The sequence below is a fragment of the Rattus norvegicus genome, chromosome 4 (genome assembly GCF_036323735.1).
Source record: "Rattus norvegicus strain BN/NHsdMcwi chromosome 4, GRCr8, whole genome shotgun sequence".
In the NCBI taxonomy this organism is placed as follows: domain Eukaryota; kingdom Metazoa; phylum Chordata; class Mammalia; order Rodentia; family Muridae; genus Rattus; species Rattus norvegicus.
In genome coordinates this window covers 32,272,242-32,297,551 of record NC_086022.1, presented here as the reverse complement: position 1 = coordinate 32,297,551, position 25,310 = coordinate 32,272,242, and the positions used below count along the sequence as shown (strand labels likewise).

Here is a 25,310-nt window from a genome sequence, read left to right as displayed (position 1 = left end):
AATACAGACACACACACACACACACACACACACACACACACACACACACACAATCTCCTGGATTATGACCCAGAGTAAAAGGCATCTGCTTTGTTTCAGATTCAGTTTGTTCATTAGTCAAACCCTGAAAGATTATCAATAATGTTAATTCCAATTGTTGTCCAAATAAACTTAAAAAAATAAAAAACTTTACATCCAAATGCAGCCACAGTCTTACAATTAGAACTTTGGTATATGAATTTGGAGGAGATATAATTCAACCCATAACAGATGATTAGCTCATACCTAATCAAAGAATTTTAATTCTTCCTGGAATGTCTGTTTTCTTTTTATTTGTGCCTCTCTCCAGTTTCTTAGCTCTTGTGATTGAAATATATGCCTGGTGAAAAATTGTTATGCATTGTTCACATTTACTGATAATTTTCTATAATATATTTCTAAATCTGTGTATTGTCCAAACACAGAGCCTCATGCATCCTAAGTAAGTATTCTAACATTGGCTCCCTCTTCAGGATTATGAGCAAAAACAAAACTGAAACTATTTCCTCATTCTGATTCTGCACCACATCTTTAGAGGCTGCGCATTGAAGGCAGAGAACCTTGCAGCTGAACAACCCAGATTTTTTTGTTTCTGAACAGGATCCTGAGAATAGTATCTGAAGAAAAATAAGAAAACACAGCTTAAAGTCACTGCTTTCAAGCTTCTGGAAGAATACAGTTTTCAGGAGACTGGTAAGTTTCTGAATCATGACATCTTTCCTCATTTTTATGCACATGATGAGGAAGTTATTTCTAAAAGTTCTAGCTGTAATTTTGAATCAATCAATACTTTTAAGTATGATTAAAATAGTAAGTTAATTAGTAGAAGCAGCACATTAGATATGTAGGAGTATGCTTAACTGATACTAACTTGTAAATGCTTTCCTGGGCAGAAATGCTCTGTTGACTACAGTTAAAATAATGAGAACTGGTAAGAACAATGAGCGAGTTCTTCATTGTGACAAACAGGCAGATAAGAAAGATTGAAAAATAAAGCAAAAGGACTTCAAAATTAAACAACGACAAGTTATGGTGGAACCTCGGGTCCTATGTGATAATGTCAGTTTCTACCTTCCTTTCCATGTAATGTAAGATTTTTTCCCCCAAGTTTTGTTTGCAAATCCATCAAAGGCAGCACCCTTCAGGGCTAGTCATTTAAGTTTTCCTTTTACATCTATTTCAGACAGCAAGGGAGCTGAGGAAATGGTGTGTGTGTGGGGAGGGTTGTTGTAGTTTTCTTTTTATTGCGTTGTATTAGAGTGCTTTTCACAAAAACAAAACTACCTTGCTTGTGTTTAGTTTCAGTTCCTGGGATCCTCAGTGTGTATAGCTCCCCAGGGCTGCAGCTAAAACTGGGAAGTTTCTTTCCCTTGAAGCATGGACCTCAGGGTTGGAGATCAAGTGAGCTGTCTTGGACCCCTGAGGTGAAGGTATACTTGTCCTTGCTCTGTGTGGGAGAGTTTAAAGGGCCAAGTTCTCTGGAGCTTGGCATCTTGTAGCTGCCTTGAATTTAACATAATAAGATTCTTTTTTCACCCTTTAAAACAGGAAGGTAGGAGGTTCTAAGGGGCCAAGATTTAACAACTTGGTATTCTCAAAGGTTGTTTAAACCTATCATAGCAATTTGATTTACTTTGTTCCAACACTAAAAGTCAAGATGTTCTTAAAATTTGTAAAGTGCCTAGGCTTTTTAAATGCTTCACTGAACGAATATCATAGATTTGAATTATGTTCTGAACTGCTAGAATGTTGGAAGCAGATTACGGAATTTTTGACTTTTTAGTGTTTCTAAGGGAATTTTTGAAGAGTTTTGCACATCATATCGAGACAAGATGTTCCACTTATCAGGAGTGAGATTCAGGGAGTCAAAGTGTTTTCTATCTCAGAATCTGTCTATCCCTTTGGTGTCTACTGGCAGCCTCTGGTTTTGAGTTAGTGAAAACAGCCCATGTAGTAGCCAAGCTCTTTGGCAGCCCTCACTGCCTGAAAGAATGCATGAGCTGCAGCGGAAATTCCTGATGTGCAGTGTTTCTGGAATGAATAGGAGAGTCCTGTTAGATTTTCTGTTTCCCCTTTCAGTTAAATCCAAAGAGGAAGTCTTCTTGAATAGCCAAGGGGGCGTGGCTGGTTAAATAGTTAACTGAGTGCTTTGGACTGGAAACTTACACTGCTTCTGACCCTTCCTGGGCGAGCTTGTGGAACAGGCAAGTCCCTAGCTGGAAGGTCAGTTTCTGCCTTGGGCTCTGAGGCCCTGGACACCAAGGGGCCTCATTCAGGGTTACCTTGTAGAAGAAGTAGCTTCCTCTGGGACTGAGTGCCCCAACAGGAAAGTGAGACAATACTTTGTGACTGCAGAGTGGGGTGTGTGTGTGGGGGGTAAGCTGATTCATCTTCTTTCCTCCTCCTTAAGGCAAGTACCTTAATAATACCACCCAAGTGCTCAGTTTTAGAGCATATTTGGGCACAGTACTAGCTCTTGGCTCACAACCACACCCAAGACCTGTAACCCCTTTGTCCCCTTGCCCCTTCCCCGCCCGCCTTGCCCACGTCCTCCCCGCCCCACTGCCTCCCGCCGCCCCTCCCTCCCCTCACCCCTCCCCTCTCTTCTGCCCTCCCTCTGACCTTCCCCCACCACTGCCCTTGGTTTAGTTTGGATGTGTGACTTCTCTGACAGACTTCTGTGAGATCAGTGAGCCCAGCTGAGCTGCTTTCTAAATAACAAGGCTTTATCTACTTTTAGTCTGGTCTAATCTTAATTATATCTGCATTACTAAGGGAGACAAAAATCCTATAGCCACTAAAAGGACCCTTAGATAGCTGTCTCCCACCTACCTAAGTAAAATTATTACCTGGTGCATTGAGACACTGAGCACTGGAGGCCTTTTAAAAGATGCATATTTTCATTGTGCGAATGTATTCCATTTACTCAGCATGTTTTGTTAATAAGCCAGGGTATGATATGGGGGGCTGAAGATGGTGAGCACAAAAACTCAGTCTCGTGTAGTGCATAGAAAAAAGAGCGAGAAAAATTAAAGAAATAAACAAGTAAACACATATAAAAATATTTATTTGCATTAAGTTCTCAATAGAAAAAAATCCAGAAAAGGAATGGGAAATGCTGGTAAATGGGACCAGTAAGCCAGACAATCAGTTCCTCATGATAATAGTAAGGGTAATAGTAATAATAGTAATAGTAATAATAAAAATAATGATAATGATAATAATAACAACTTTAAGAAAGTGTGGAACCAAGAACCATGGGTGTGTTAGGGGATTCCAGGGAGACAAACAGCCCAGAACAGCTGCGAACAGCTGCACTGTCTGTAATAAGAATCAACAAGAGGCCCAAGCAACTAGATCCACTTCGAAGGAATGAGAAAGCAGTATAATGCTGGAATGCCAGAGAGGTAACAGCATGCCTCATCTTGTAAGGCTTCACACTGTCCATCAGGTGGAAGCCATGGGGAGAAGGAGCAGACAGAATGTCTGCATGAGGTCACTGGCATCAGTGGTTTGGACTGGCAGGGAGAGAAGGCAGGCGGTGCTGGATGTACTTTCTTTTTTTTTTTCTTTTCTTTTCTTTTTTTTTTTTTTTGTTCCCCTCCCAACCCTCCCCCCATTGCCGCCCTCCCCCCATAGACTAGTTCACTGTGGGTTCAGTCTTAGCAGGACCCAGGGCTTCCCCTTCCACTGGTGCTCTTACTAGGATATTCATTGCTACCTATGGGGTCAGAGTCCAGGGTCAGTCCATGTATAGTCTTTAGGTAGTGGCTTAGTCCCTGGAAGCTCTGGTTGCTTGGCATTGTTGTACTTTTGGGGTCTCGAGCCCCTTCAAGCTCTTCCAGTTCTTTCTCTGATTCCTTCAATAGGGGACCTATTCTCAGTTCACTGGTTTGCTGCTGGCATTCGCCTCTATATTTGCTGTATTCTGGCTGTGTCTCTCAGGAGCGATCTACATCCGGCTCCTGTCGGTCTGCACTTCTTTGCTTCATCCATCTTGTCTAATTGGGTGGCTGTATATGTATGGGCCACATGTGGGGCAGGCTCTGAATGGGTGTTCCTTCAGTCTCTGTTTTAATATTTGCCTCTCCCTTCCCTGCCAAGGGTATTCTTTTTCCTCATTTAAAGAAGGAGTGAAGCATTCACATTTTGATCATCCGTCTTGAGTTTCGTTTGTTCTAGGGATCTAGGGTAATTCAAGCATTTGGGCTAATAGCCACTTATCAATGAGTGCATACCATGTATGTCTTTCTGTGATTGGGTTAGCTCACTCAGGATGATATTTTCCAGTTCCAACCATTTGCCTACGAATTTCATAAACTCGTTGTTTTTGATAGCTGAGTAATATTCCATTGTGTAGATGTACCACATTTTCTGTATCCATTCCTCTGTTGAAGGGCATCTGGGTTCTTTCCAGCTTCTGGCTATTATAAATAAGGCTGCTATGAACATAGTGGAGCACGTGTCTCTTTTATATGTTGAGGCATCTTTTGGGTATATGCCCAAGAGAGGTATAGCTGGATCATCAGGCAGTTCAATGTCCAATTTTCTGAGGAACCTCCAGACTGATTTCCAGAATGGTTTTACCAGTCTGCAATCCCACCAACAATGGAGGAGTGTTCCTCTTTCTCCACATCCTCGCCAGCATCTGCTGTCACCTGAGTTTTTGATCTTAGCCAATCGCACTGGTGTGAGGTGAAATCTCAGGGTTGTTTTGATTTGCATTTCCCTTATGACTAAAGATGTTGAACATTTCTTTAGGTGTTTCTCAGCCATTCGGCATTCCTCAGCTGTGAATTCTTTGTTTAGCTCTGAACCCCATTTTTTAATAGGGTTATTTGTTTCCCTGCGGTCTAACTTCTTGAGTTCTTTGTATATTTTGGAAATAAGGCCTCTATCTGTTGTAGGATTGGTAAAGATCTTTTCCCAATCTGTTGGTTGCCGTTTTGTCCTAACCACAGTGTCCTTTGCCTTACAGAAGCTTTGCAGTTTTATGAGATCCCATTTGTCGATTCTTGATCTTAGAGCATAAGCCATTGGTGTTTTGTTCAGGAAATTTTTTCCAGTGCCCATGTGTTCCAGATGCTTCCCTAGTTTTTCTTCTATTAGTTTGAGTGTGTCTGGTTTGATGTGGAGGTCCTTGATCCACTTGGACTTAAGCTTTGTACAGGGTGATAAGCATGGATCGATCTGCATTCTTCTACATGTTGCCCTCCAGTTGAACCAGCACCATTTGCTGAAAATACTATCTTTTTTCCATTGGATGGTTTTGGCTCCTTTGTCAAAAATCAAGTGACCATAGGTGTGTGGGTTCATTTCTGGGTCTTCAATTCTATTCCATTGGTCTATCTGTCTGTCTCTGTACCAATACCATGCAGTTTTTATCACTATTGCTCTGTAATACTGCTTGAGTTCAGGGATAGTGATTCCCCCTGAAGTCCTTTTATTGTTGAGGATAGCTTTAGCCATCCTGGGTTTTTTGTTATTCCAGATGAATTTGCAAATTGTTCTGTCTAACTCTTTGAAGAATTGGATTGGTATTTTGATGGGGATTGCATTGAATCTGTAGATTGCTTTTGGTAAAATGGCCATTTTTACCATATTAATCCTGCCAATCCATGAGCATGGGAGATCTTTCCATCTTCTGAGGTCTTCTTCAATTTCTTTCCTCAGTGTCTTGAAGTTCTTATTGTACAGATCTTTTACTTGCTTGGTTAAAGTCACACCGAGGTACTTTATATTATTTGGGTCTATTATGAAGGGTGTCGTTTCCCTAATTTCTTTCTCGGCTTGTTTCTCTTTTGTGTAGAGGAAGGCAACTGATTTATTTGAGTTAATTTTATACCCAGCCACTTTGCTGAAGTTGTTTATCAGCTTTAGTAGTTCTCTGGTGGAACTTTTGGGATCACTTAAATATACTATCATGTCATCTGCAAATAGTGATATTTTGACCTCTTCTTTTCCGATCTGTATCCCTTTGATCTCCTTTTGTTGTCTGATTGCTCTGGCTAGAACTTCAAGAACTATATTGAATAAGTAGGGAGAGAGTGGGCAGCCTTGTCTAGTCCCTGATTTTAGTGGGATTGCTTCAAGTTTCTCTCCATTTAGTTTAATGTTAGCAACTGGTTTGCTGTATATGGTTTTTACTATGTTTAGGTATGGGCCTTGATTTCCTATTCTTTCCAGGACTTTTATCATGAAGGGGTGTTGAATTTTGTCAAATGCTTTCTCAGCATCTAATGAAATGATCATGTGGTTTTGTTCTTTCAGTTTGTTTATATAATGGATCACGTTGATGGTTTTCCGTATATTAAACCATCCCTGCATGCCTGGGATGAAGCCTACTTGATCATGGTGGATGATTGTTTTGATGTGCTCTTGAATTCGGTTTGCCAGAATTTTATTGAGTATTTTTGCGTCGATATTCATAAGGGAAATTGGTCTGAAGTTCTCTTTCTTTGTTGTGTCTTTGTGTGGTTTAGGTATAAGAGTAATTGTGGCTTCATAGAAGGAATTCGGTAGGGCTCCATCTGTTTCAATTTTGTGGAATAGTTTGGATAATATTGGTATGAGGTCTTCTATGAAGGTTTGATAGAATTCTGCACTAAACCCGTCTGGACCTGGGCTCTTTTTGGTTGGGAGACCTTTAATGACTGCTTCTATTTCCTTAGGAGTTATGGGGTTGTTTAACTGGTTTATCTGTTCCTGATTTAACTTCGATACCTGGTATCTGTCTAGGAAATTGTCCATTTCCTGAAGATTTTCAAATTTTGTTGAATATAGGTTTTTATAGTAAGATCTGATGATTTTTTTAATTTCCTCCGAATCTGTAGTTATGTCTCCCTTTTCATTTCTGATTTTGTTAATTTGGACACACTCTCTGTGTCCTCTCGTTAGTCTGGCTAAGGGTTTATCTATCTTGTTGATTTTCTCAAAGAACCAACTTTTGGTTCTGTTGATTCTTTCTATGGTCCTTTTTGTTTCTACTTGGTTGATTTCAGCTCTGAGTTTCATTATTTCCTGCCTTCTACTCCTCCTGCGTGTATTTGCTTCTTTTTGTTCTAGAGCTTTTAGGTGTGCTGTCAAGCTGCTGACATAAGCTCTTTCCTGTTTCTTTCTGCAGGCACTCAGCGCTATGAGTTTTCCTCTTAGCACAGCTTTCATTGTGTCCCATAAGTTTGAGTATGTTGTATCTTCATTTTCATTAAATTCTAAAAAGTTTTTAATTTCTTTCTTTATTTCTTCCTTGACCAGGTTATCATTGAGTAGAGCATTGTTCAATTTCCACGTATATGTGGGCATTCTTCCCTTATTGTTATTGAAGACCAGTTTTAGGCCGTGGTGGTCCGATAGCACGCATGGGATTATTTCTATCTTTCTGTACCTGTTGAGGCCCGTTTTTTGACCAATTATATGGTCAATTTTGGAGAAAGTACCATGAGGAGCTGAGAAGAAGGTATATCCTTTTGCTGTAGGATAGAATGTTCTATAAATATCCGTTAAGTCCATTTGGCTCATGACTTCTCTTAGTCTGTCTACATCACTGTTTAATTTCTGTTTCCATGATCTGTCCGTTGATGAGAGTGGGGTGTTGAAATCTCCCACTATTATTGTGTGAGGTGCAATGTGTGTTTTGAGCTTTAGTAAGGTTTCTTTTACATATGTAGGTGCCCTTGTATTTGGGGCATAGATATTTAGGATTGAGAGTTCATCTTGGTTGATTTTTCCTTTGATGAATATGAAGTGTCCTTCCTTATCTTTTTTGATGACTTTTAGTTGGAAATTGATTTTATTTGATATTAGAATGGCTACTCCAGCTTGCTTCTTCTGACCATTTGCTTGGAAAGTTGTTTTCCAGCCTTTCACTCTGAGGTAGTGTCTGTCTTTGTCTCTGAGGTGTGTTTCCTGTAGGCAGCAGAATGCAGGGTCCTCGTTGCGTATCCAGTTTGTTAATCTATGTCTTTTTATTGGGGAGTTGAGGCCATTGATATTGAGAGATATTAAGGAATAGTGCTTATTGCTTCCCGTTATATTCATATTTGATGTGAGGTTATGTTTGTGTGCTTTCATTCTCTTTGTTTTGTTGCCAAGACGATTAGTTTCTTGCTTCTTCTAGGGTATAGCTTGCCTCCTTATGTTGGGCTTTACCATTTATTATCCTTTGTAGTGCTGGATTTGTAGAAAGATATTGTGTAAATTTGGTTTTGTCATGGAATATCTTGGTTTCTCCATCAATGTTAATTGAGAGTTTTGCTGGATACAGTAATCTGGGCTGGCATTTGTGTTCTCTTAGGGTCTGTATAACATCAGTCCAGGATCTTCTGGCCTTCATAGTTTCTGGCGAGAAGTCTGGTGTGATTCTGATAGGTCTCCCTTTATATGTTACTTGACCTTTTTCCCTTACTGCTTTTAATATTCTTTCTTTATTTTGTGCGTTTGGTGTTTTGACAATTATGTGACGGGAGGTGTTTCTTTTCTGGTCCAATCTATTTGGAGTTCTGTAGGCTTCCTGTATGTCTATGGGTATCTCTTTTTTTAGGTTAGGGAAGTTTTCTTCTATGATTTTGTTGAAGATATTTACTGGTCCTTTGAGCTGGGAGTCTTCACTCTCTTCTATACCTATTATCCTTAGGTTTGATCTTCTCATTGAGTCCTGAATTTCCTGTATGTTTTGGACCAGTAGCTTTTTCCGCTTTACATTATCTTTGACAGTTGAGTCAATGATTTCTATGGAATCTTCTGCTCCTGAGATTCTCTCTTCCATCTCTTGTATTCTGTTGGTGAAGCTTGTATCTACAGCTCCTTGTCTCTTCTTTTGGTTTTCTATATCCAGGGTTGTTTCCATGTGTTCTTTCTTGATTGCTTCTATTTCCATTTTTAATTCCTTCAACTGTTTGATTGTGTTTTCCTGGAATTCTTTCAGGGATTTTTGCGATTCCTCTCTGTAGGCTTTTACTTGTTTATTAATGTTTTCCTGTGCTTCCCTAAGTGTGTTCAGGTCTTTCCTGAAGTCCTCCTGGATGTACTTTCACTGGAAGTTTACTTCACAGTGCAAGTAGTGTGCAGAGCAGGAGAGCGGCCAGCTTGCAGCATGCTACTGGGTATTTATTTTATCAGAATGTTTAAGCATGGGGAAAGATGCCTTCTAGGAAAAGAGTATCCCTTTGACTGTTCTATAAGGTGCTGTTTAAAAAAGCTTGGGGTAGAAGTTGAAGCGAGAAATCTGTACCATAAACACTTCCTGAACAACAGTCCATTAGCTTGCATTTTAATTTACTGTGATGTTGACTTTACTGGTGTTTTTGTTTGTTTGATATAATATATTCTGAGCAAATACATTTTTTAGGAAGACCAGCTCTGTCCTGCATGTGTATCTGCTTTCTGGTGACTTACAGAACATGACTTTGCCACATTTCCAAATGAAATAGCTCCAAGAACACACAGCTCAAATTTCTTTTATAAAAAGAAGTCTCCAGGAAAGACTTGGTAAGTTTCTAGTTACTCTCTTTAATGTCTAAAGTCAATTGCAACCCTGGCATCTGGGAGACTGAAGCAGAAGTGTCTTGAGTTTGAAGACGGCCTCAGCTACAGAGTGAATCTGTGTCCCCCTCCTGAACTATAGAAGAACTGGTCGCTAGGGCAAACAAAACCTAATTCTGAAAATGAAGGCATATCTCTAAAATTGCATAGGCTTCAAATGCATGTTTTCCTTATTAAATATTCTAGAAGAAAGGAGAGTATCATTTCTTTCATCACATACTGTTAACTGGGCCTAGTGCTGACTGTTGACGGCCCACTGAGGGAACAGTAGAGTGTTCTGGAGGTGGACGGGACTGCAGGTGACCAAGAATCTAAGCATACTAAATGATGTAGAATGGCATAACCAACTACAAACTACAAAAAAAGAGTTTGAGCTAGAACAGATCAGTTGAATCACACAGCCAGAGTTCAGAAAGAGCTAGAAAGGATAAGTTATTCAGCAGTGAGCTGAGACAAAAACAACCACATCAGGCAAATAAAATATACTTTTATAACACATAAACATATACTACACAGATACATACATGCCAAACAAATACATCAAGCACATTTATGCTATACCATATGTGAACAGCACATGTGCACCACACACATAATACATAAAGACACTGTCCATACCACAGAATACACACACACAGAGACTCTCTCTGTCTCTCTCTGTCTCTGTCTCTGTCTCTCTCTCCCTCTCTCTCTCTCTGTCTCTGCCTCTCTCTCTCTCTCTCTCTCTCTCTCTCTCTCTCTCTCACACACACACACACACACACACACACACACACCATATACACACCTAAACACGGTTGTCACTTATGTACACAGTAACCAGTGAACAGGACATCCTCATGTGCTGCCCGTACAGATGCCTAATGTACAGAAATAGCTATAACTACTGGCCAGTGGAGAACAGGAAGCCCATAGCTGCTTTTTAAAATCTAGAAATATTCACCTAGTTTTTTTTCCTTATATCCTGTTTTTCCACAGAAATATTTGATAAGGTTATACTTTTTACAATATGTGATTTTGACAGTTTTGTAAAAATTTAGATTACTATGGCTATAGGACTTATTTCTGGATCCCCTAGTCTCTGAGACTGTTTTTGTGCTAAATCCATGTTGGTTTTTCACTCCAAATCTGGAGTATAATTTGAGATCAGGTATTATGATACCTTTACATTATTCTCTTTCTTTCCCTTTTTTTTTAAAATTAACTTGAGTATTTCTTATTTACATTTCGAATGTTATTCCCTTTCCCGGTTTCCGGGCAAACATCCCCCTAACCCCTCTCCCTCCCCCTCCCCCTCTATATGGGTGTTCCCCTCCCCATCCTCGCTCCATTACCTCCCTCCATTACCGCCCTCCCCCCAACAATTAGATTCACTCCGGGTTCAGTCTTGGCAGGACCAAGGGCTTCCCCTTCCACAGGTGCTCTTACTGGGCCATAAATTGCTACCTATGAGGTTGGAGCCCAGGGTCAGTCCATGGATAGTCTTTGGGTAGTGGCTTGGTCCCTGGAAGCTCTGGTTGCATGACATTGTTGTTTGTATGTAGTCCCGATCCCCTTCAAGATCTTCCAGTCCTTTCTCTGATTCCTTCAACGGGGGTCCTATTCTCAGTTCAGTGGTTTGCTGAGGGCATTCGCCTCTGTATTTGCTGTATTCTGGCTGTGTCTCTCAGGAGCGATCTATATCCCGCTCCTGTCCGGCCTGCACTTCTTTGCTTCATCCATCTTGTCTAATTGGATGGCTGTATATGTATGGACCACATGTAGGGCAGGCTCTGAATGGGTGTTCCTTCTGTGTCTGTTTTAATCTTTGCCTCTCTCTTCCCTGCCAAGGGTATTCTTGTTCCCCTTTTAAAGAAGGAGTGAAGCATTCACATTTTGATCATCTGTCTTGAGTTTCGTGTGTTCTGTGCATCTAGGGTAATTCAAGCATTTGGGCTAATAGCCACTTATCAATGAGTGCATACCACGTGTGTTTTTCTGTGATTGGGTTACCTCACTCAGGATGATATTTTCCAGTTCCAAACATTTGCTTACGAATTTCATAAAGTCATTGTTTTTGATAGCTGAGTAATATTCCATAGTGTAGATGTACCACATTTTCTGTATCCATTCCTCTGTTGAAGGGCATCTGGGTTCTTTCCAGCTTCTGGCTATTATAAATAAGGCTGCTATGAACATAGTAGAGCACATGTCTTTTTTATATGTTGGGGCATCTTTTGGGTATATGCCTAGGAGAGGTATAGCTGGATCCTCAGGCAGTTCAATGTCCAATTTTCTGAGGAACCTCCAGACTGATTTCCAGAATGGTTGTAGCAGTCTGCAATCCCACCAAAAATGGAGGAGTGTTCCTCTTTCTCCACATCCTCGCCAGCATTTGCTGTCACCTGAGTTTTTGATCTTAGCCATTCTCACTGGTGTGAGGTGAAATCTCAGGGTTGTTTTGATTTGCATTTCCATTATGACTAAAGATGTTGAACATTTCTTTAGGTGTTTCTCAGTCATTCGGCATTCCTTAGCTGTGAATTCTTTGTTTAGCTCTGAACCCCATTTTTTATAGGGTTATTTGTCTCCCTGTGCTCTAACTTCTTGAATTCTTTGTATATTTTGGATATAAGGCCTCTATCTGTTGTAGGATTGGTAAAGATCTTTTCCCAATCTGTTGGTTGCCGTTTTGTCCTAACCACAGTATCCTTTGCCTTACATAAGCTTTGCAGTTTTATGAGATCCCATTTGTTAATTCTTGATCTTAGAGCATAAGCCATTGGTGTTTTGTTCAGGAAATTTTTTCCAGTGCCCATGTGTTCGAGATACTGCCCCAGTTTTTCTTCTATTAGTTTGAGTGTATCTGGTTGATGTGGAGGTCCTTGATCCACTTGGACGTAAGCTTTGAACAGGGTGATAAGAATGGATCGATCTGCATTCTTCTACATGTTGACCTCCAGTTCAACCAGCACCATATGCTGAAAATGCTGTCTTTTTTCCATTGGATGGTTTTGGCTCCTTTGTCAAAAATCAAGTGCCCATAGGTGTGTGGGTTCATTTCTGGGTCTTCAATTCTGTTTCATTGGTCTATCTGTCTGTCTCTGTACCAATACCATGCCGTTTTTTTTTTATCACTATTGCTCTGTAATACTGCTTGAGTTCAGGGAGTCCTTTTATTATTGAGGATAGTTTTTGCTATCCTGGGTTTTTTGTTATTCCAGATGAATTTGCAAATTGTTCTGTCTAACTCTTTGAAGAAATGGATTGGTATTTTGATGGGGATGGCATTGAATCTGTAGATCGCTTTTGGTACAATGGCCATTTTTAGTATATTAATCCTGCCAATCCATGAGCATGGGAGATCTTTCCATCTTCTGAGGTCTTCCTCAATTTCTTTCTTCAGAGGCTTGACGTTCTTATTATACAGATCTTTTACTTGCTTGGTTAAAGTCACACCGAGATACTTTATATTATTTGGGTCTATTCTGAAGGGTGTCGTTTCCCTAATTTCCTTCTCGGCTTGTTTCTCTTTTGCGTAGAGGAAGGCTACTGATTTATTTGAGTTAATTTTATAACCAGCCACTTGGCTGAAGTTGTTTATCAGCTTTAGAAGTTCTCTGGTGAAACTTTTGGGATCACTTAAATATACTATCATATCATCTGCAAATAGTGATATTCTGACTTCTTCTTTTCTGATCTGTATCCACTTGACCTCCTTTTGTTGTCTGATTGCTCTGGCTAGAACTTCAAGAACTATATTGAATAAGTAGGGAGAGAGTGGGCAGCCTTGTCTAGTTCCTGATTTTAGTGGGATTGCTTCAAGTTTCTCTCCATTTAGTTTAATGTTAGCAACTGGTTTGCTGTATATGGTTTTTACTATGTTTAGGTATGGGCCTTGATTTCCTATTCTTTCCAGGACTTTTATCATGAAGGGGTGTTGAATTTTGTCAAATGCTTTCTCAGCATCTAATGAAATGATCATGTGGTTTTGTTCTTTCAGTTTGTTTATATAATGGATCACGTTGATGGTTTTCCGTATATTAAACCATCCCTGCATGCCTGGGATGAAGCCTACTTGATCATGGTGAATGATTGTTTTGATGTGCTCTTGGATTCGGTTTGCCAGAATTTTATTGAGTATTTTTGCGTCGATATGCATAAGGGAAATTGGTCTGAAGTTCTCTTTCTTTATTGTCTCTTTGTGTGGTTTAGGTATAAGAGTAATTGTGGCATCATAGAAGGAATTCGGTAGGGCTCCATCTGTTTCAATTTTGTGGAATAGTTTGGATAATATTGGTATGAGGTCTTCTACGAAGATCTGATAGAATTCTGCACTAAATCCGTCTGGACCTGGGCTCTTTTTGGTTGGGAGACCTTTAATGACTGCTTCTATTTCCTTAGGTGTTATGGGGTTGTTTAACTGGTTTATCTGTTCCTGATTTAACTTTGGTACCCGGTATCTGTCTAGGAAATTGTCCATTTCCTGCAGATTTTCAAGTTTTGTTGAATATAGGCTTTTATAGTAAGATCTGATGATTTTTTGAATTTCCTCTGAATCTGTAGCTATGTCTCCCTTTTCATTTCTGATTTTGTTAATTTGGACACACTCTCTGTGTCCTCACGATAGTCTGGCTAAGGGTTTATCTATCTTGTTGATTTTCTCAAAGATCCAACCTGTGGTTCTGTTGATTCTTTTATGGTCCTTTTTGTTTCTACTTGGTTGATTTCAGCTCTGAGTTTCATTATTTCCTACCTTCTACTCCTCCTGGATGTATTTGCTTCTTTTTGTTCTAGAGCTTTTAGGTGTGTTGTCAAGCTGGTGACATATGCTCTTTCCTGTTTCTTTCTGCACGCACTCACAGCTATGAGTTTTCCTCTTAGCACAGCTATCCTTGTGTCCCATAAATCTGGGTATGTTGTACCTTCATTTTCATTAAATTCCAAAAAGTCTTTAATTTCTTTCTTATTCTTCCTTGACCAGGTTATCGTTGAGTAGAGCATTGTTCAATTTCCATGTATATGTGGGCATTCTTCCCTTATTGTTATTGAAGACCAGCTTCATGCCGTGGTGATCTGAATGCACGCATGGGATTATTTCTATCTTTCTGTACCTGTTGAGGCCCGTTTTTTTGACCAATTATATGGTCTTTTTTGGGAGAAAGTACCATGAGGAGCTGAAAAGAAGGTATTTCCTTTTGCCTTAGGATAGAATGTTCTATAAATATCCGTTAAGTCCATTTGGCTCATGACTTCTCTTAGTCTGTCTACGTCTCTGTTTAATATCTGTTTCCATGATCTGTGCATTGATGAGAGTGGGGTGTTGAAATCTCCTACTATTATTTTGTGAGCTGCAATGTGTGTTTTGAGCTTTAGTAAGGTTTCTTTTACGTATTAATGTCCCCTTGTATTTTGGGCATAGATATTTAGGATTGAGAGTTCATCTTGGTGGATTTTTCCTTCGATGAATGTGAAGTGTCCTTCCTTATTTTTTTGATGACTTTTAGTTGAAAATTGATTTTATTTGATATTAGAATGGCTACTCCAGCTTGCTTCTTCTGACCATTTGCTTGGAAAGTTGTTTTCCAGCCTTTCACTCTGAGGTAGTGTCTGTCTTTTTCTCTGAGGTGTGTTTCCTGTAGGCAGCAGAATGCAGGGTCCTTTTCGCGTATCCAGTTTGTTAATCTATGTCTTTTTATTGGGGAGTTGAGGCCATTGATGTTGAGAGATATTAAGGAATAGTGATTATTGCTTCCTATTATATTCATATTTGGATATGAGATTATGTTTGTGTGCTTTTCTTTTCTTTGTTTTGTTGCCAAGACGATTAGTTTCTTGCTTCTTCTAGTGTATAGCTTGCCTCCTTATGTTGGGCTTCACCATTTATTATCCTTTGTAGTGCTGGATTTGTAGAAAGATATTGTGTAAATTTGGTTTTGTCATGGAATATCTTGGTTTCTCCATGTATGTTAATTGAGAGTTTTGCAGGATACAGTAACCTGGGCTGGCATTTGTGTTCTCTTAGGGTCTGTATGACATCTGTCCAGGATCTTCTGGCTTTCATAGTTTCTGGCGAAAAGTCTGGTGTGATTCTGATAGGTCTGCCTTTATATCTTACTTGACCCTTTTCCCTTACTGCTTTTAATATTCTTTCTTTATTTTGTGCGTTTGGTGTTTTGACAATTATGTGACGGGAGGTGTTTCTTTTCTGGTCCAATCTATTTGGAGTTCTGTAGGCTTCTTGTATGCTTATGGGCATCTCTTTCTTTAGGTTAGGGAAGTTTTCTTCTATGATTTTGTTGAAGATATTTTCTGGTCCTTTGATGTGGGAGTCTTCACTCTCATCTATACCTATTATCCTTAGGTTTGATCTTTTCATTGAGTCCTGGATTTCCTGTATGTTTTGAACCAGTAGCCTTTTCTGTTTTACATTATCTTTGACAGTTGTGTCGATGATTTCTATGGAATCTTCTTCTCCTGAGATTCTCTCTTCTATCTCTTGTATTCTGTTGGTGATGCTTGTATCTAAGGCTCCTTGTCTCTTCCTTTGGTTTTCTATATCCAAGATTGTTTCCCCGTGTTCTTTCTTTATTGCTTCTATTTCCATTTTTAATTCCTTCAACTGTTTGAATGTGTTTTCCTGGAATTCTTTCAGGGAGTTTTGTGATTGCTCTCTATAGGCTTCTACTCGTTTATTTATGTTTTCCTGGAACTCTTTCAAGGATTTTTGTGATTCCTCTCTATAGGCTTCTACTTGCTTATTTATGTTTTCCTGCGTTTCTCTAACGGAGTTTTTCATGTCTTTCTTGAAGTCCTCCAGCATCATGATCAAATATGATTTTGAAACTAGATCTTGCTTTTCTGTTGTGTTTGGATATTCAGTGTTTGTTTTGGTGGGAGAATTGGGCTCTGATGATGCCATGTAGTCTTGGTTTCTGTTGCTTGGGTTCCTGCGCTTGCCCCTCGCCATCAGATTATCTCTGGTGTTACTTTGTTCTGCTATTTCTGATAGTGGCTAGACTGTCCTATAAGCCTGTGTGACAGGAGTGTTGTAGACCTGTTTTCCTGTTTTCTTTCAGCCAGTTATGGGAACAGAGTGTTCTGCTTTTGGGCATGTAGTTTTTCCTGTCTACAGGTCTTCAGCTGTTCCTGTGGGCCTGAAGAGTTCCTGTGTGTTTCTGTGAGTCAGAAATGTGGGCAGAGTGTAGTCTCTTCTGACTTCCCAGGCTTGTCTGCCTCTCTGAAGGTTTAGCTCTCTCTCCCATGGGATTTGGGTGCAGAGAGCTGCTAATCCAGTCCCTTTAGGTTCTGGCAGTGTCTGGGGCACAGAGGGTCTGCATCTCCAGTGCACCTATCTACCATTTCCCAGAGGTCGTATACAGTTTCCTATTGGGCCAGGGATTTGGGCAGGGGTGGGCAGTATTGGTGGTCTCTTCTGCTCTGCATTCTCAGGAGTGCCCACCTGTCCAGGCGGTGAGCTCTCCTACATTATTCTTTATGCTTAGAATTGCTTTGGCCTGTTCAGATCATTATCATATTTACTGAACAGTTAGAATTTAAGAATATTAAGTTTTGTGGATGTTCATATGTTTAAAGTTTAACTAAAACATTATTCTACAAAAAAAGATAATTTTGTTTCTCAAGAGTCTTTTTTTAAGTTACAAAATCCCAACTTCCACATAGGTAAGTCTTAAAGGGAACATTATCAAAGACAAAGAATGTATCACCTGTCAAATAGCTACTGCTTATTTCAGAATCACAATTGCAATTGCATGTGAAATGGGAAATACTCAGGTCTAGTATATACTATAGAATGACTGCCATATGGCTTAAAGTTATTCTTAAAACGTATCATGCATCTTTATATAATTTGTATGAGGTTACATTCCAAGTTGCCTGTGTGATTTCCATGATAAAGTATAGCGCTAAGATATTGTCATATTACTTTCTCAGGGAACAACCTTGAAGCTTGGACATGGATAGGCACGTAACTCAACCTAAATTGATCAAAGACTGGACCAAAGAACACGTAAGAAAATGGATAACTGAAGACCTTAAAATTGATGAGAAATATGCCCAAATCGTGTTTGATGAAGAGGTAACAGGGATGGTCCTGCAGGAACTAACTGAAAAGGATCTTAGAGAAATGGGCTTGCCACGGGGTCCAGCACTTCTGATAAAACATATGTATAACAAACTAATTAGTTCCCCTGAAGGTCACAATCAAGATTCCAGACAATTAAATAATAAAACACTCTCTATAAATGAACAACCAAAAAAGAGTAACAGTGAGGAAGAAAACTCAATTTCATCGAACAGTGACCTTGGTCTTAGAGAGACAGGGCAGAATGAAGAACGAGGAACAAGTCTCTTGAAAGAAAACACATTAGGTGATGTAGAGACTAAAGACATGAAAGGTAATAAGCCCAAATCAGAACAGATGTCTTGCATGCCACACCCTTTTAATTTTGCCCATGATGCCAACCGATACATAGAACATTCTATTTTACGAGTGGCTGAGACAGGGCCACTAAATCTCATTGACCCAGTACATGAATTCAAAGCCTTCACAAACACAGAGACAGCACAAGAGCAAATGAAGATGAAATTCAGCAACGAGACATTCCGATTTGCAGCAGCTTGCATGAATACACGTACCAATGGTACTATCCATTTTGGAGTAAAGGACAAACCACATGGGGAAATTGTTGGTGTGCAAGTCACCAGTAAAGACATCTTTATTAACCACTTCAATGTGATGATCACCAAGTATTTTGAAGACAGTGATATCCATGAAGCCAGGGCGTGTATCCGGGAACCAAGGTTTGTGGAAGTCCTTCTGCTGAACAATACACAATCTAATAGATTTGTCATCGAGGTGGATGTTATTCCCAAACATTCTATATGTCAAGAAAAGTATTTCTACGTTATGTTGCAAACTTGCACAGGTACAACATGGAAACAAAGCAAAGATACTTCATTGTTTGTGAGAGAAGGAGCTAGCTCTCGGGATATCCTGGGCAACCCCAAACAACGGGATAGAGAGTTCAAAAAATTTCTTGAGAATTTAAAGATGTCGATAGCATCTAGAAAAGCAGCGGAAGAATGTATGGTGGTATCTAAGAAAGACAGTGAAGGACTAAAACTGTCTAAACTTTTGACCAGACACCAAGGCTCACTTGATAAATCTTACTATGATTGGTACATTCTTGTAACAAATTCCTGTGTACCAACGCAAATGGAGCACTTAGATTTTATAAAGGAAATTAAACTGTTTGCTGTGCTAGATTTTGATCCTTACTCTCACATCCAGGGAGTGTTCAAAGCTTACAGAGAAAGCAGGGTAGCAAACCTTCACCTACCCACTCATTATGAGGAAACAACTACCATAGAAGAGAAAATTTCTACTCTGAAACTTTATGAGCAACCCAGTTGGATCTTCTGCAATGGCAGAGTAGACTTGTCATGTCAACCTCTAGAGCCACATTTATGGCAGAGAGATAGAGCTTCTGGCGTTAGAAAGCTTATTTCATTCCTCACAGGTGGAAATATAATAGAAAGGGGGAAGGTTTTGGTGGTGTTTCTCTTACTTTCTCCAGTAGAAAATCAAAAGGATCCACTCCTTGAGACTTTCTGTGCTTTCTATCAAGTTTTTAATGGAATGGATAATATGTTATGCATCTGTGTAAACCCAAGTATCTACCAACAATGGAGTGATCTCCTACAAGTAAGACTGGAAATGAAAGATGATTTAGCAAAACATAGCATTTCCACTTTAAACATAGAACTGGTCAACAGCACCATCCTCAAACTGAAATCAGTGATTCAGTCTTCAAGGAGATTTTTGCCCTCCTGTGGTTCCTCCTCAGTTATTCTGGAGAAAATGGATGAAGACATCATGAGTGCATTGGAAATCCTCTGTGAAAATGAGTGTAGAGACACAGACATAGAGAAAGATGAATCTCAATTCCTAGAATTTAAGAAATTGAGAGAAGAACACTTTTATCGAGGAGGCAGAGTATCCTGGTGGAACTTTTATTTTTCTTCTGAAAACTATTCTTCAGCTTTTGTAAAAAGAGATAATTTTGAAGAGCTGACAACTTTAATACAACAGTGTGCGGACTCTCCTAACCCAGTATTTGCCAAATTCATCAACATGTACCATCACCCAGGCTGTGGAGGTACAACGTTGGCTATGCATGTTCTCTGGGACTTAAAGCAGAAGTTCCGGTGTGCTGTCTTGAAAAACAAAGCAACCGATTTTATAGAGATTGGAGAGCAAGTGAGCAAGCTTATCAGCTACAAGGCTTCCAGCCACCAGGATTATATTCCCGTTCTGCTCCTTGTGGATGATTTCGAAGAACAAGAGGACACTTATATTCTGCAGAGTGCCATCAATTCCTTTATAGCACACAAGGGTGTGAGATATGAAAAAACTTTAGTAATCATCCTAAACTGTATGAGATCTCAGAATCCAGATGAAAGTGCAAAATTAGCTGATAGCATTTCACTAAAATACCAACTCTCTCCAAAAGAAAAAAGAGCCTTTGACGCCAAACTGCAGGAAATAGAAAAGGAGTACAAGGACTGTGAAAACTTTTATTCCTTCATGATCTTGAAGGACAATTTTGATACAACTTATATAAAGAATGTAGTGAAGAATACACTGAAGGACCTGGATGCTCACAGCAGAAAAGCCCAGCTCATTTCTTATCTGGCATTACTGAACACTTTCGTTATAGACTCTACCATTTCAGTATCACAGTGTGAAATATTTTTGGGAATCACTTACAGAAATAAACGTGGGAAACTCGAAACTGTAGAAGACAACATGGGAACCTATTCTACACTTCTAATAAGGACTGAAGTTTCAGATTATGGGAAGTATGCTGGTATACGTATCACTCACCCTCTAATTGCCATCCACTGTTTAAAAGAACTGGAAATGAAGTACGGAATGGATAGGTGTCACATTGCACTGAATATGCTAGAAGAGAACGTATTCTATAATTCTGGAATAGGAAGAGACAAATTTAAGCACGATGTGCAAACTCTCTTGCTTACGAGACAATGCAAGGAGCATGGAGGTGAAATAGGCACACTGTTTTCCCCATTCATGGAAGAATTGCAGGATGAGGAAACTGAAAAGGTCTTGACTGCAGGAAGTAACCGATTCCCACAAAATACATTCATTCGTCGAGCTTTAGCAAGACACTTCTATCTTAAAGAGAAGAACTTTAGCACTGCTCTGGTCTGGGCAAATCAGGCCAAAAGGAAAGCACCTATGAATTTGTATATTTCAGACAAACTTGGTCGAGTTTACAAAAGAGACATCAGATGCTGGTTAGGTAAAAATAACACTTATAGAAGTCTTAGTGTGGATGATCTAACACGCTTCCTAGATGTTGGTGAGAAGGCTTCGAAAGCCTTCAAAGAGTCTCAGGAACAAACTGACAGTAAAGACTATCAAACTGAGTTCTGGTCACCACAGATGTTCCGAAGAAGAACATTAAATACAGCTGGCTTCTTCGGGGAAATAGAAGTGGGTCTTGACACTATCCAGCTTCGTCAGCTCACACCTCCTTTCCATAAAGAAAATGAAATGTCAAAAGAATCTATGGCACAGTTTTCATCTGGAAAGGGGACCATCCCTCCAGAACCCAAAGTTCTCAGCAACTTTATAACCTTCCTACAGAGTTTGAAAAGACACTTTGATGTTTTTTTTTGGATTATATGGGTCTTCTGAAACCAAGGAACACCCCAAAAGAATTGACAGAACTCTCACTAAGTAAGAAAGTCAGCCGCTGTTTCAAGAAATATGCAGAACGTTTCTGCCAGGAGTTACAGGGCAAAGAAGATCTGTTACTGCAAGAGGAGAACTGTAGGAAGCGCATAAAAGCTTGGCGAGCAGATACATTTTCAGGACTCCTTGAATATCTTAATCCAAACCACAAAGAAGCAAACAACATGGAAAATATAGTGGAACACTATACCTTCCTATTACAGCGTACCTTAAACAAGCAATTGTCAAAGGCACTGATAAAGGACACACAAAATTTCATTTTGGCCAACATTATTATCAGTTGTCTAAAGCCCAGTTCCAAGCACATCCTGCCATTTAGCACACTGAAAAAAAAAGCTCAGAGAGGTCCTGCAGATTGTGGGACTAACTCATTCGTATCCTGACCCTTATTTCCTGGCCTGTCTCCTATTCTGACCAGAAAACAAAGAGGTAGATCAAGATTCCTCACTGATAGAAAAGTATGTCTCATCCTTGAATCGATCTTTCAGGAGACAGTACAAGCACATGTGCAGGTCAAGGCAGCCAAGCACACTCTTCACTTGGGGCAGAAGAAGGGTCTTAACAGTCTTGTTCACAAGGCTGAAATCGAGCGCTACTTCAGTGAAGTACAAGATTCAAATTCTTTCTGGCAGAATGGAGTAGTGTGGGAAAAAGGAGAGGTCAAATTCCTCCTATGCCTGCTGTGATGGCTAGGCTGAAGACAAACAAATCTCACTAGAATATGGAACAGAGGCAAAAATAAAAATACCCGTGACTTCTGTGTATTCTGGTCCACTCAGAAGTGGAAGGAACATAGAGAGAGCGTCCTTCTACCTTGGATTTTTCATTGAGGGCCCTCTGGCATATGGCATAAAAGTAATATGAGGAGGTATATTAGTTCAACAATGTTATTTTGCATCTCTCATTGTACTTACTCTTCCTAGCCCATAAAATTTGCATGGCATTATTGGCTTAATTATAATCACACAGTTTGCTTCTTTTTCTCTGAATCAGTTCTGAGAAACTTTGTAAGACAGGAAATATACCACAGAGCTTGGCTACAGTAGCAACAGTCATTCCCATATCCTCAGTATGCACTCCCAAGTAGATATATTTGGTTAAGACATTTCAGTTGGTCTCTGGGTCACACTCTAACTGGTCAATAAAAATCTGTTGTACATTAACTGATTTTTCTGAATTATTTCTTCATTATCACACCAGGGATTTAACTAAGAATAGGATAAAAGTAAGGCTAGAGATACAGCCCAGCAGTTAAATGCACTTGCTACTGTCACAGAAGACCTGAGTTCAGTTCCCAACACCAGATCAGTGGCTCACAACCTCTTAAGTTTGGCACAAGGGTATGTAATGTCCATCTGCACCACCACAGTGGCAATATACATGTGCTCATGTGTGCACACACACACACACACACAGAGAGAGAGAGAGAGAGAGAGAGAGAGAGAGAGAGAGAGAGAGAGAGAGAGAGAGAGAAATAAACTTTAAAACTAGACACAAACAGAGTGAGATCTCTACTCTTGAGTGAGCTGGAACTTTATAAATACGTACTAAGATCTTAATATATTCATATATTAGTAATTGCTGTGTGAGTGTCTATATGAGAGTGTGTGGGCAGGGGGGAGGGAAGGCAATGCCTGGGGCAGGTTACTGTGACTTCAAGCACTCAGAGGTCCACTCACCTCTTACTAACACTTGGAAAAAGCAGCTCCTGTGTAAAGTACATTCATTGTACTCAGCTCTTCTATTAAACTCTTTCAGTGCATGCGTATATCTATACACACAATTCCCTTTCCTACCTTTTTACTTTAGGAATGCAAAAGTGAAGGGAAGAAGATTCAAAGACATTTCTTGTTTGAACTCACCACATTCTTAGCCCCATTCTTTTTTTTTTTCATCTTTATTAACTTGAGTATTTCTTATTTATATTTCGAATGTTATTCCCCTTCCCGGTTCCCAGGACAACATCCCCCTAACCACTACCGCTCCCCTTCTCTATGGGTATTCCCCTCCCCACCCTCCCCACATTACCACCCTCCCCCCAACAATCACGTTCACTGGGGGTTCAGTCTTGGCAGGACCAAGGGCTTCTCCTTCCACTGTTGCTCATACTAGGCTATTCATTGTTATGTATGCAGTTGGAGTCCATGGTCAGTCCATGTATAGTCTTTGGGTAGTGGATTAGACCCTGGAAGCTATGGTTGGTTGGCATTGTTGTTCATATGGTGTCTCAAGCCCCTTCAAGCTCTTTCAGTCCTTTCTAAGATTCCTTCAACGGGGATCCCGTTCATAGTTCAGTGGTTGAATGATGGCATTTGCCACATGTGTTCCGTGCATCTAGGGTAGTTCGAGAGTTTGGGCTAATATCCACTTATCAATGAATGCATACCATGTGTGCTTTTCTGTGACTGGGTTACCTCACTAAGGATTATATCTTCCAGGTCCATCCATTTGCCTATGAATTTCATAAAGTCATTGTTTTTGATAGCTGAGTAATATTCCATTGTGTATATGTACCACATTTTCTGTATCCATTCCTGTGTTGAAGGGCATCTGGGTTCTTTCCAGCTTCTGGATATTACAAATAAGGCTGCTATGTGCATAGTGTTGCATGTGTCTTTGTTATATGTTGGGGCATGTTGGGTATATGCCCAAGAGAGGTATACCTGGGTCCTCAGGTAGTTCAATGTCCAATTTTCTGAGGAACCTCCAGACTGATTTCCAGAATGGTTGTACCAGTCTGCAATCACACCAACAATGGAGGAGTGTTCCTCTTTCTCCACATAGTCTCCAGCATTTGCTGTCACCTGAGTTTTTGATCTTAGCCATTCTCACTGGTGTGAGGCGAAATCTCAGGGTTGTTTTGATTTGCATTTCCCTTATGACTAAAGATGTTGAACCTTTCTTTAGGTGTTTCTCAGCCATTCAGCATTCCTCAGCTGTGAATTCTCTGTTTAGCTCTGAACCCCATTTTTAATAAGGTTATTTGTCTCCCTGCAGACTAACTTCTTGAGTTCTTTACATGTTTTGGATGTAAACTCTCTATCAGTTGTAGGATTGGTAAAGATCTTTTCCCAATCTGTTGGTTGTCGTTTTGTCCTAACAACAGTGTCCTTTGCCTTACAGAAGCTTTGCAGTTTTATGAAATCCCGTTTGTCTATTCTTGATCTTAGAGCATAAGCCTTTGGTGTTTTGTTCAGGACATTTTCCCCAGTGCCCATGTGTTTGAGATGCTTCCCCACGTTTTCTTCTATTAGTTTGAGTGTATCTGGTTTGATGTGGAGGTCCCTGATCCACTTGGACTTAAGCTTTGTACAAGGTGATGAGCATGGATCGATCTGAATTCTTCTACATGCTGACCTCCAGTTGAACCAGCACCATTTGCTGAAAATGCTATCATTTTTCCATTGGATGGTTTTGGCTCCTTTGTCAAAATCAAGTGACCATAAGTGTTTGTGTTCATTTCTGTGGTTATTTCTGGTGTTCTATTCCACTTGTCTATCTGTCTGTCTCTGTACCAATACCATGCCATTTTTATCACTATTGCTCTGTAATACTGCTTGAGTTCAGGGACAGTGATTCCCCCGGACGTCCTTTTATTGTTGAGGATAGCTTTAGCTATCCTGTGCTTTTTTTTATTCCAGATGAATTTGTAAATTGTTCTTTCTAACTCTTTGAAGAATTGGCTTGGTATTTTGATGGGGATTGCATTGAATCTGTAGATCGGTTTCGGTAAAATGGCCATTTTTACTATATTAATCCTGCCAATCTAAGAGCATGGGAGATCTTTCCATCTTCTGAGGACTTCAATTTATTTCTTCAGAGGCTTGAAGTTCTTATCATATAGATCTTTCACTTGCTTGGTCAAAGTCACAATGAGGTATTTTATATTATTTGGGTCTATTATGAAGGGTGTCATTTCGCTAATTTCTTTCTTGGCTGGTTTCTCTTT

The 25,310-nt window shown here is 39.8% G+C and overlaps 1 protein-coding gene across 6 annotated transcripts in view; it reads left to right on the top strand.

Moving 5' to 3' along the window:
- The first annotated feature begins 538 nt into the window (after nt 1-538).
- Nucleotides 539-25,310, top strand: part of Samd9l2 (sterile alpha motif domain containing 9 like 2) — a 51,631-nt gene continuing 26,859 nt past the window's right edge. The window contains exons 1-4 of one of the 6 annotated variants that reach the window (XM_063286818.1): nt 547-732; nt 2,119-2,262; nt 9,386-9,525; nt 17,512-22,524. In XM_063286818.1, coding sequence (XP_063142888.1) covers nt 17,534-21,304 — 3,771 coding nt within the window. In that variant the 5' untranslated portion in view covers nt 547-732; nt 2,119-2,262; nt 9,386-9,525; nt 17,512-17,533 and the 3' untranslated portion in view covers nt 21,305-22,524. Of the gene's footprint in view, nt 733-1,338; nt 1,470-2,118; nt 2,263-9,385; nt 9,526-17,511; nt 22,525-25,310 lie in introns of those variants that run through there. The other 5 variants (XM_063286816.1, XR_010065763.1, XM_039108584.2 and 2 more) reach the window with 5 other exon arrangements.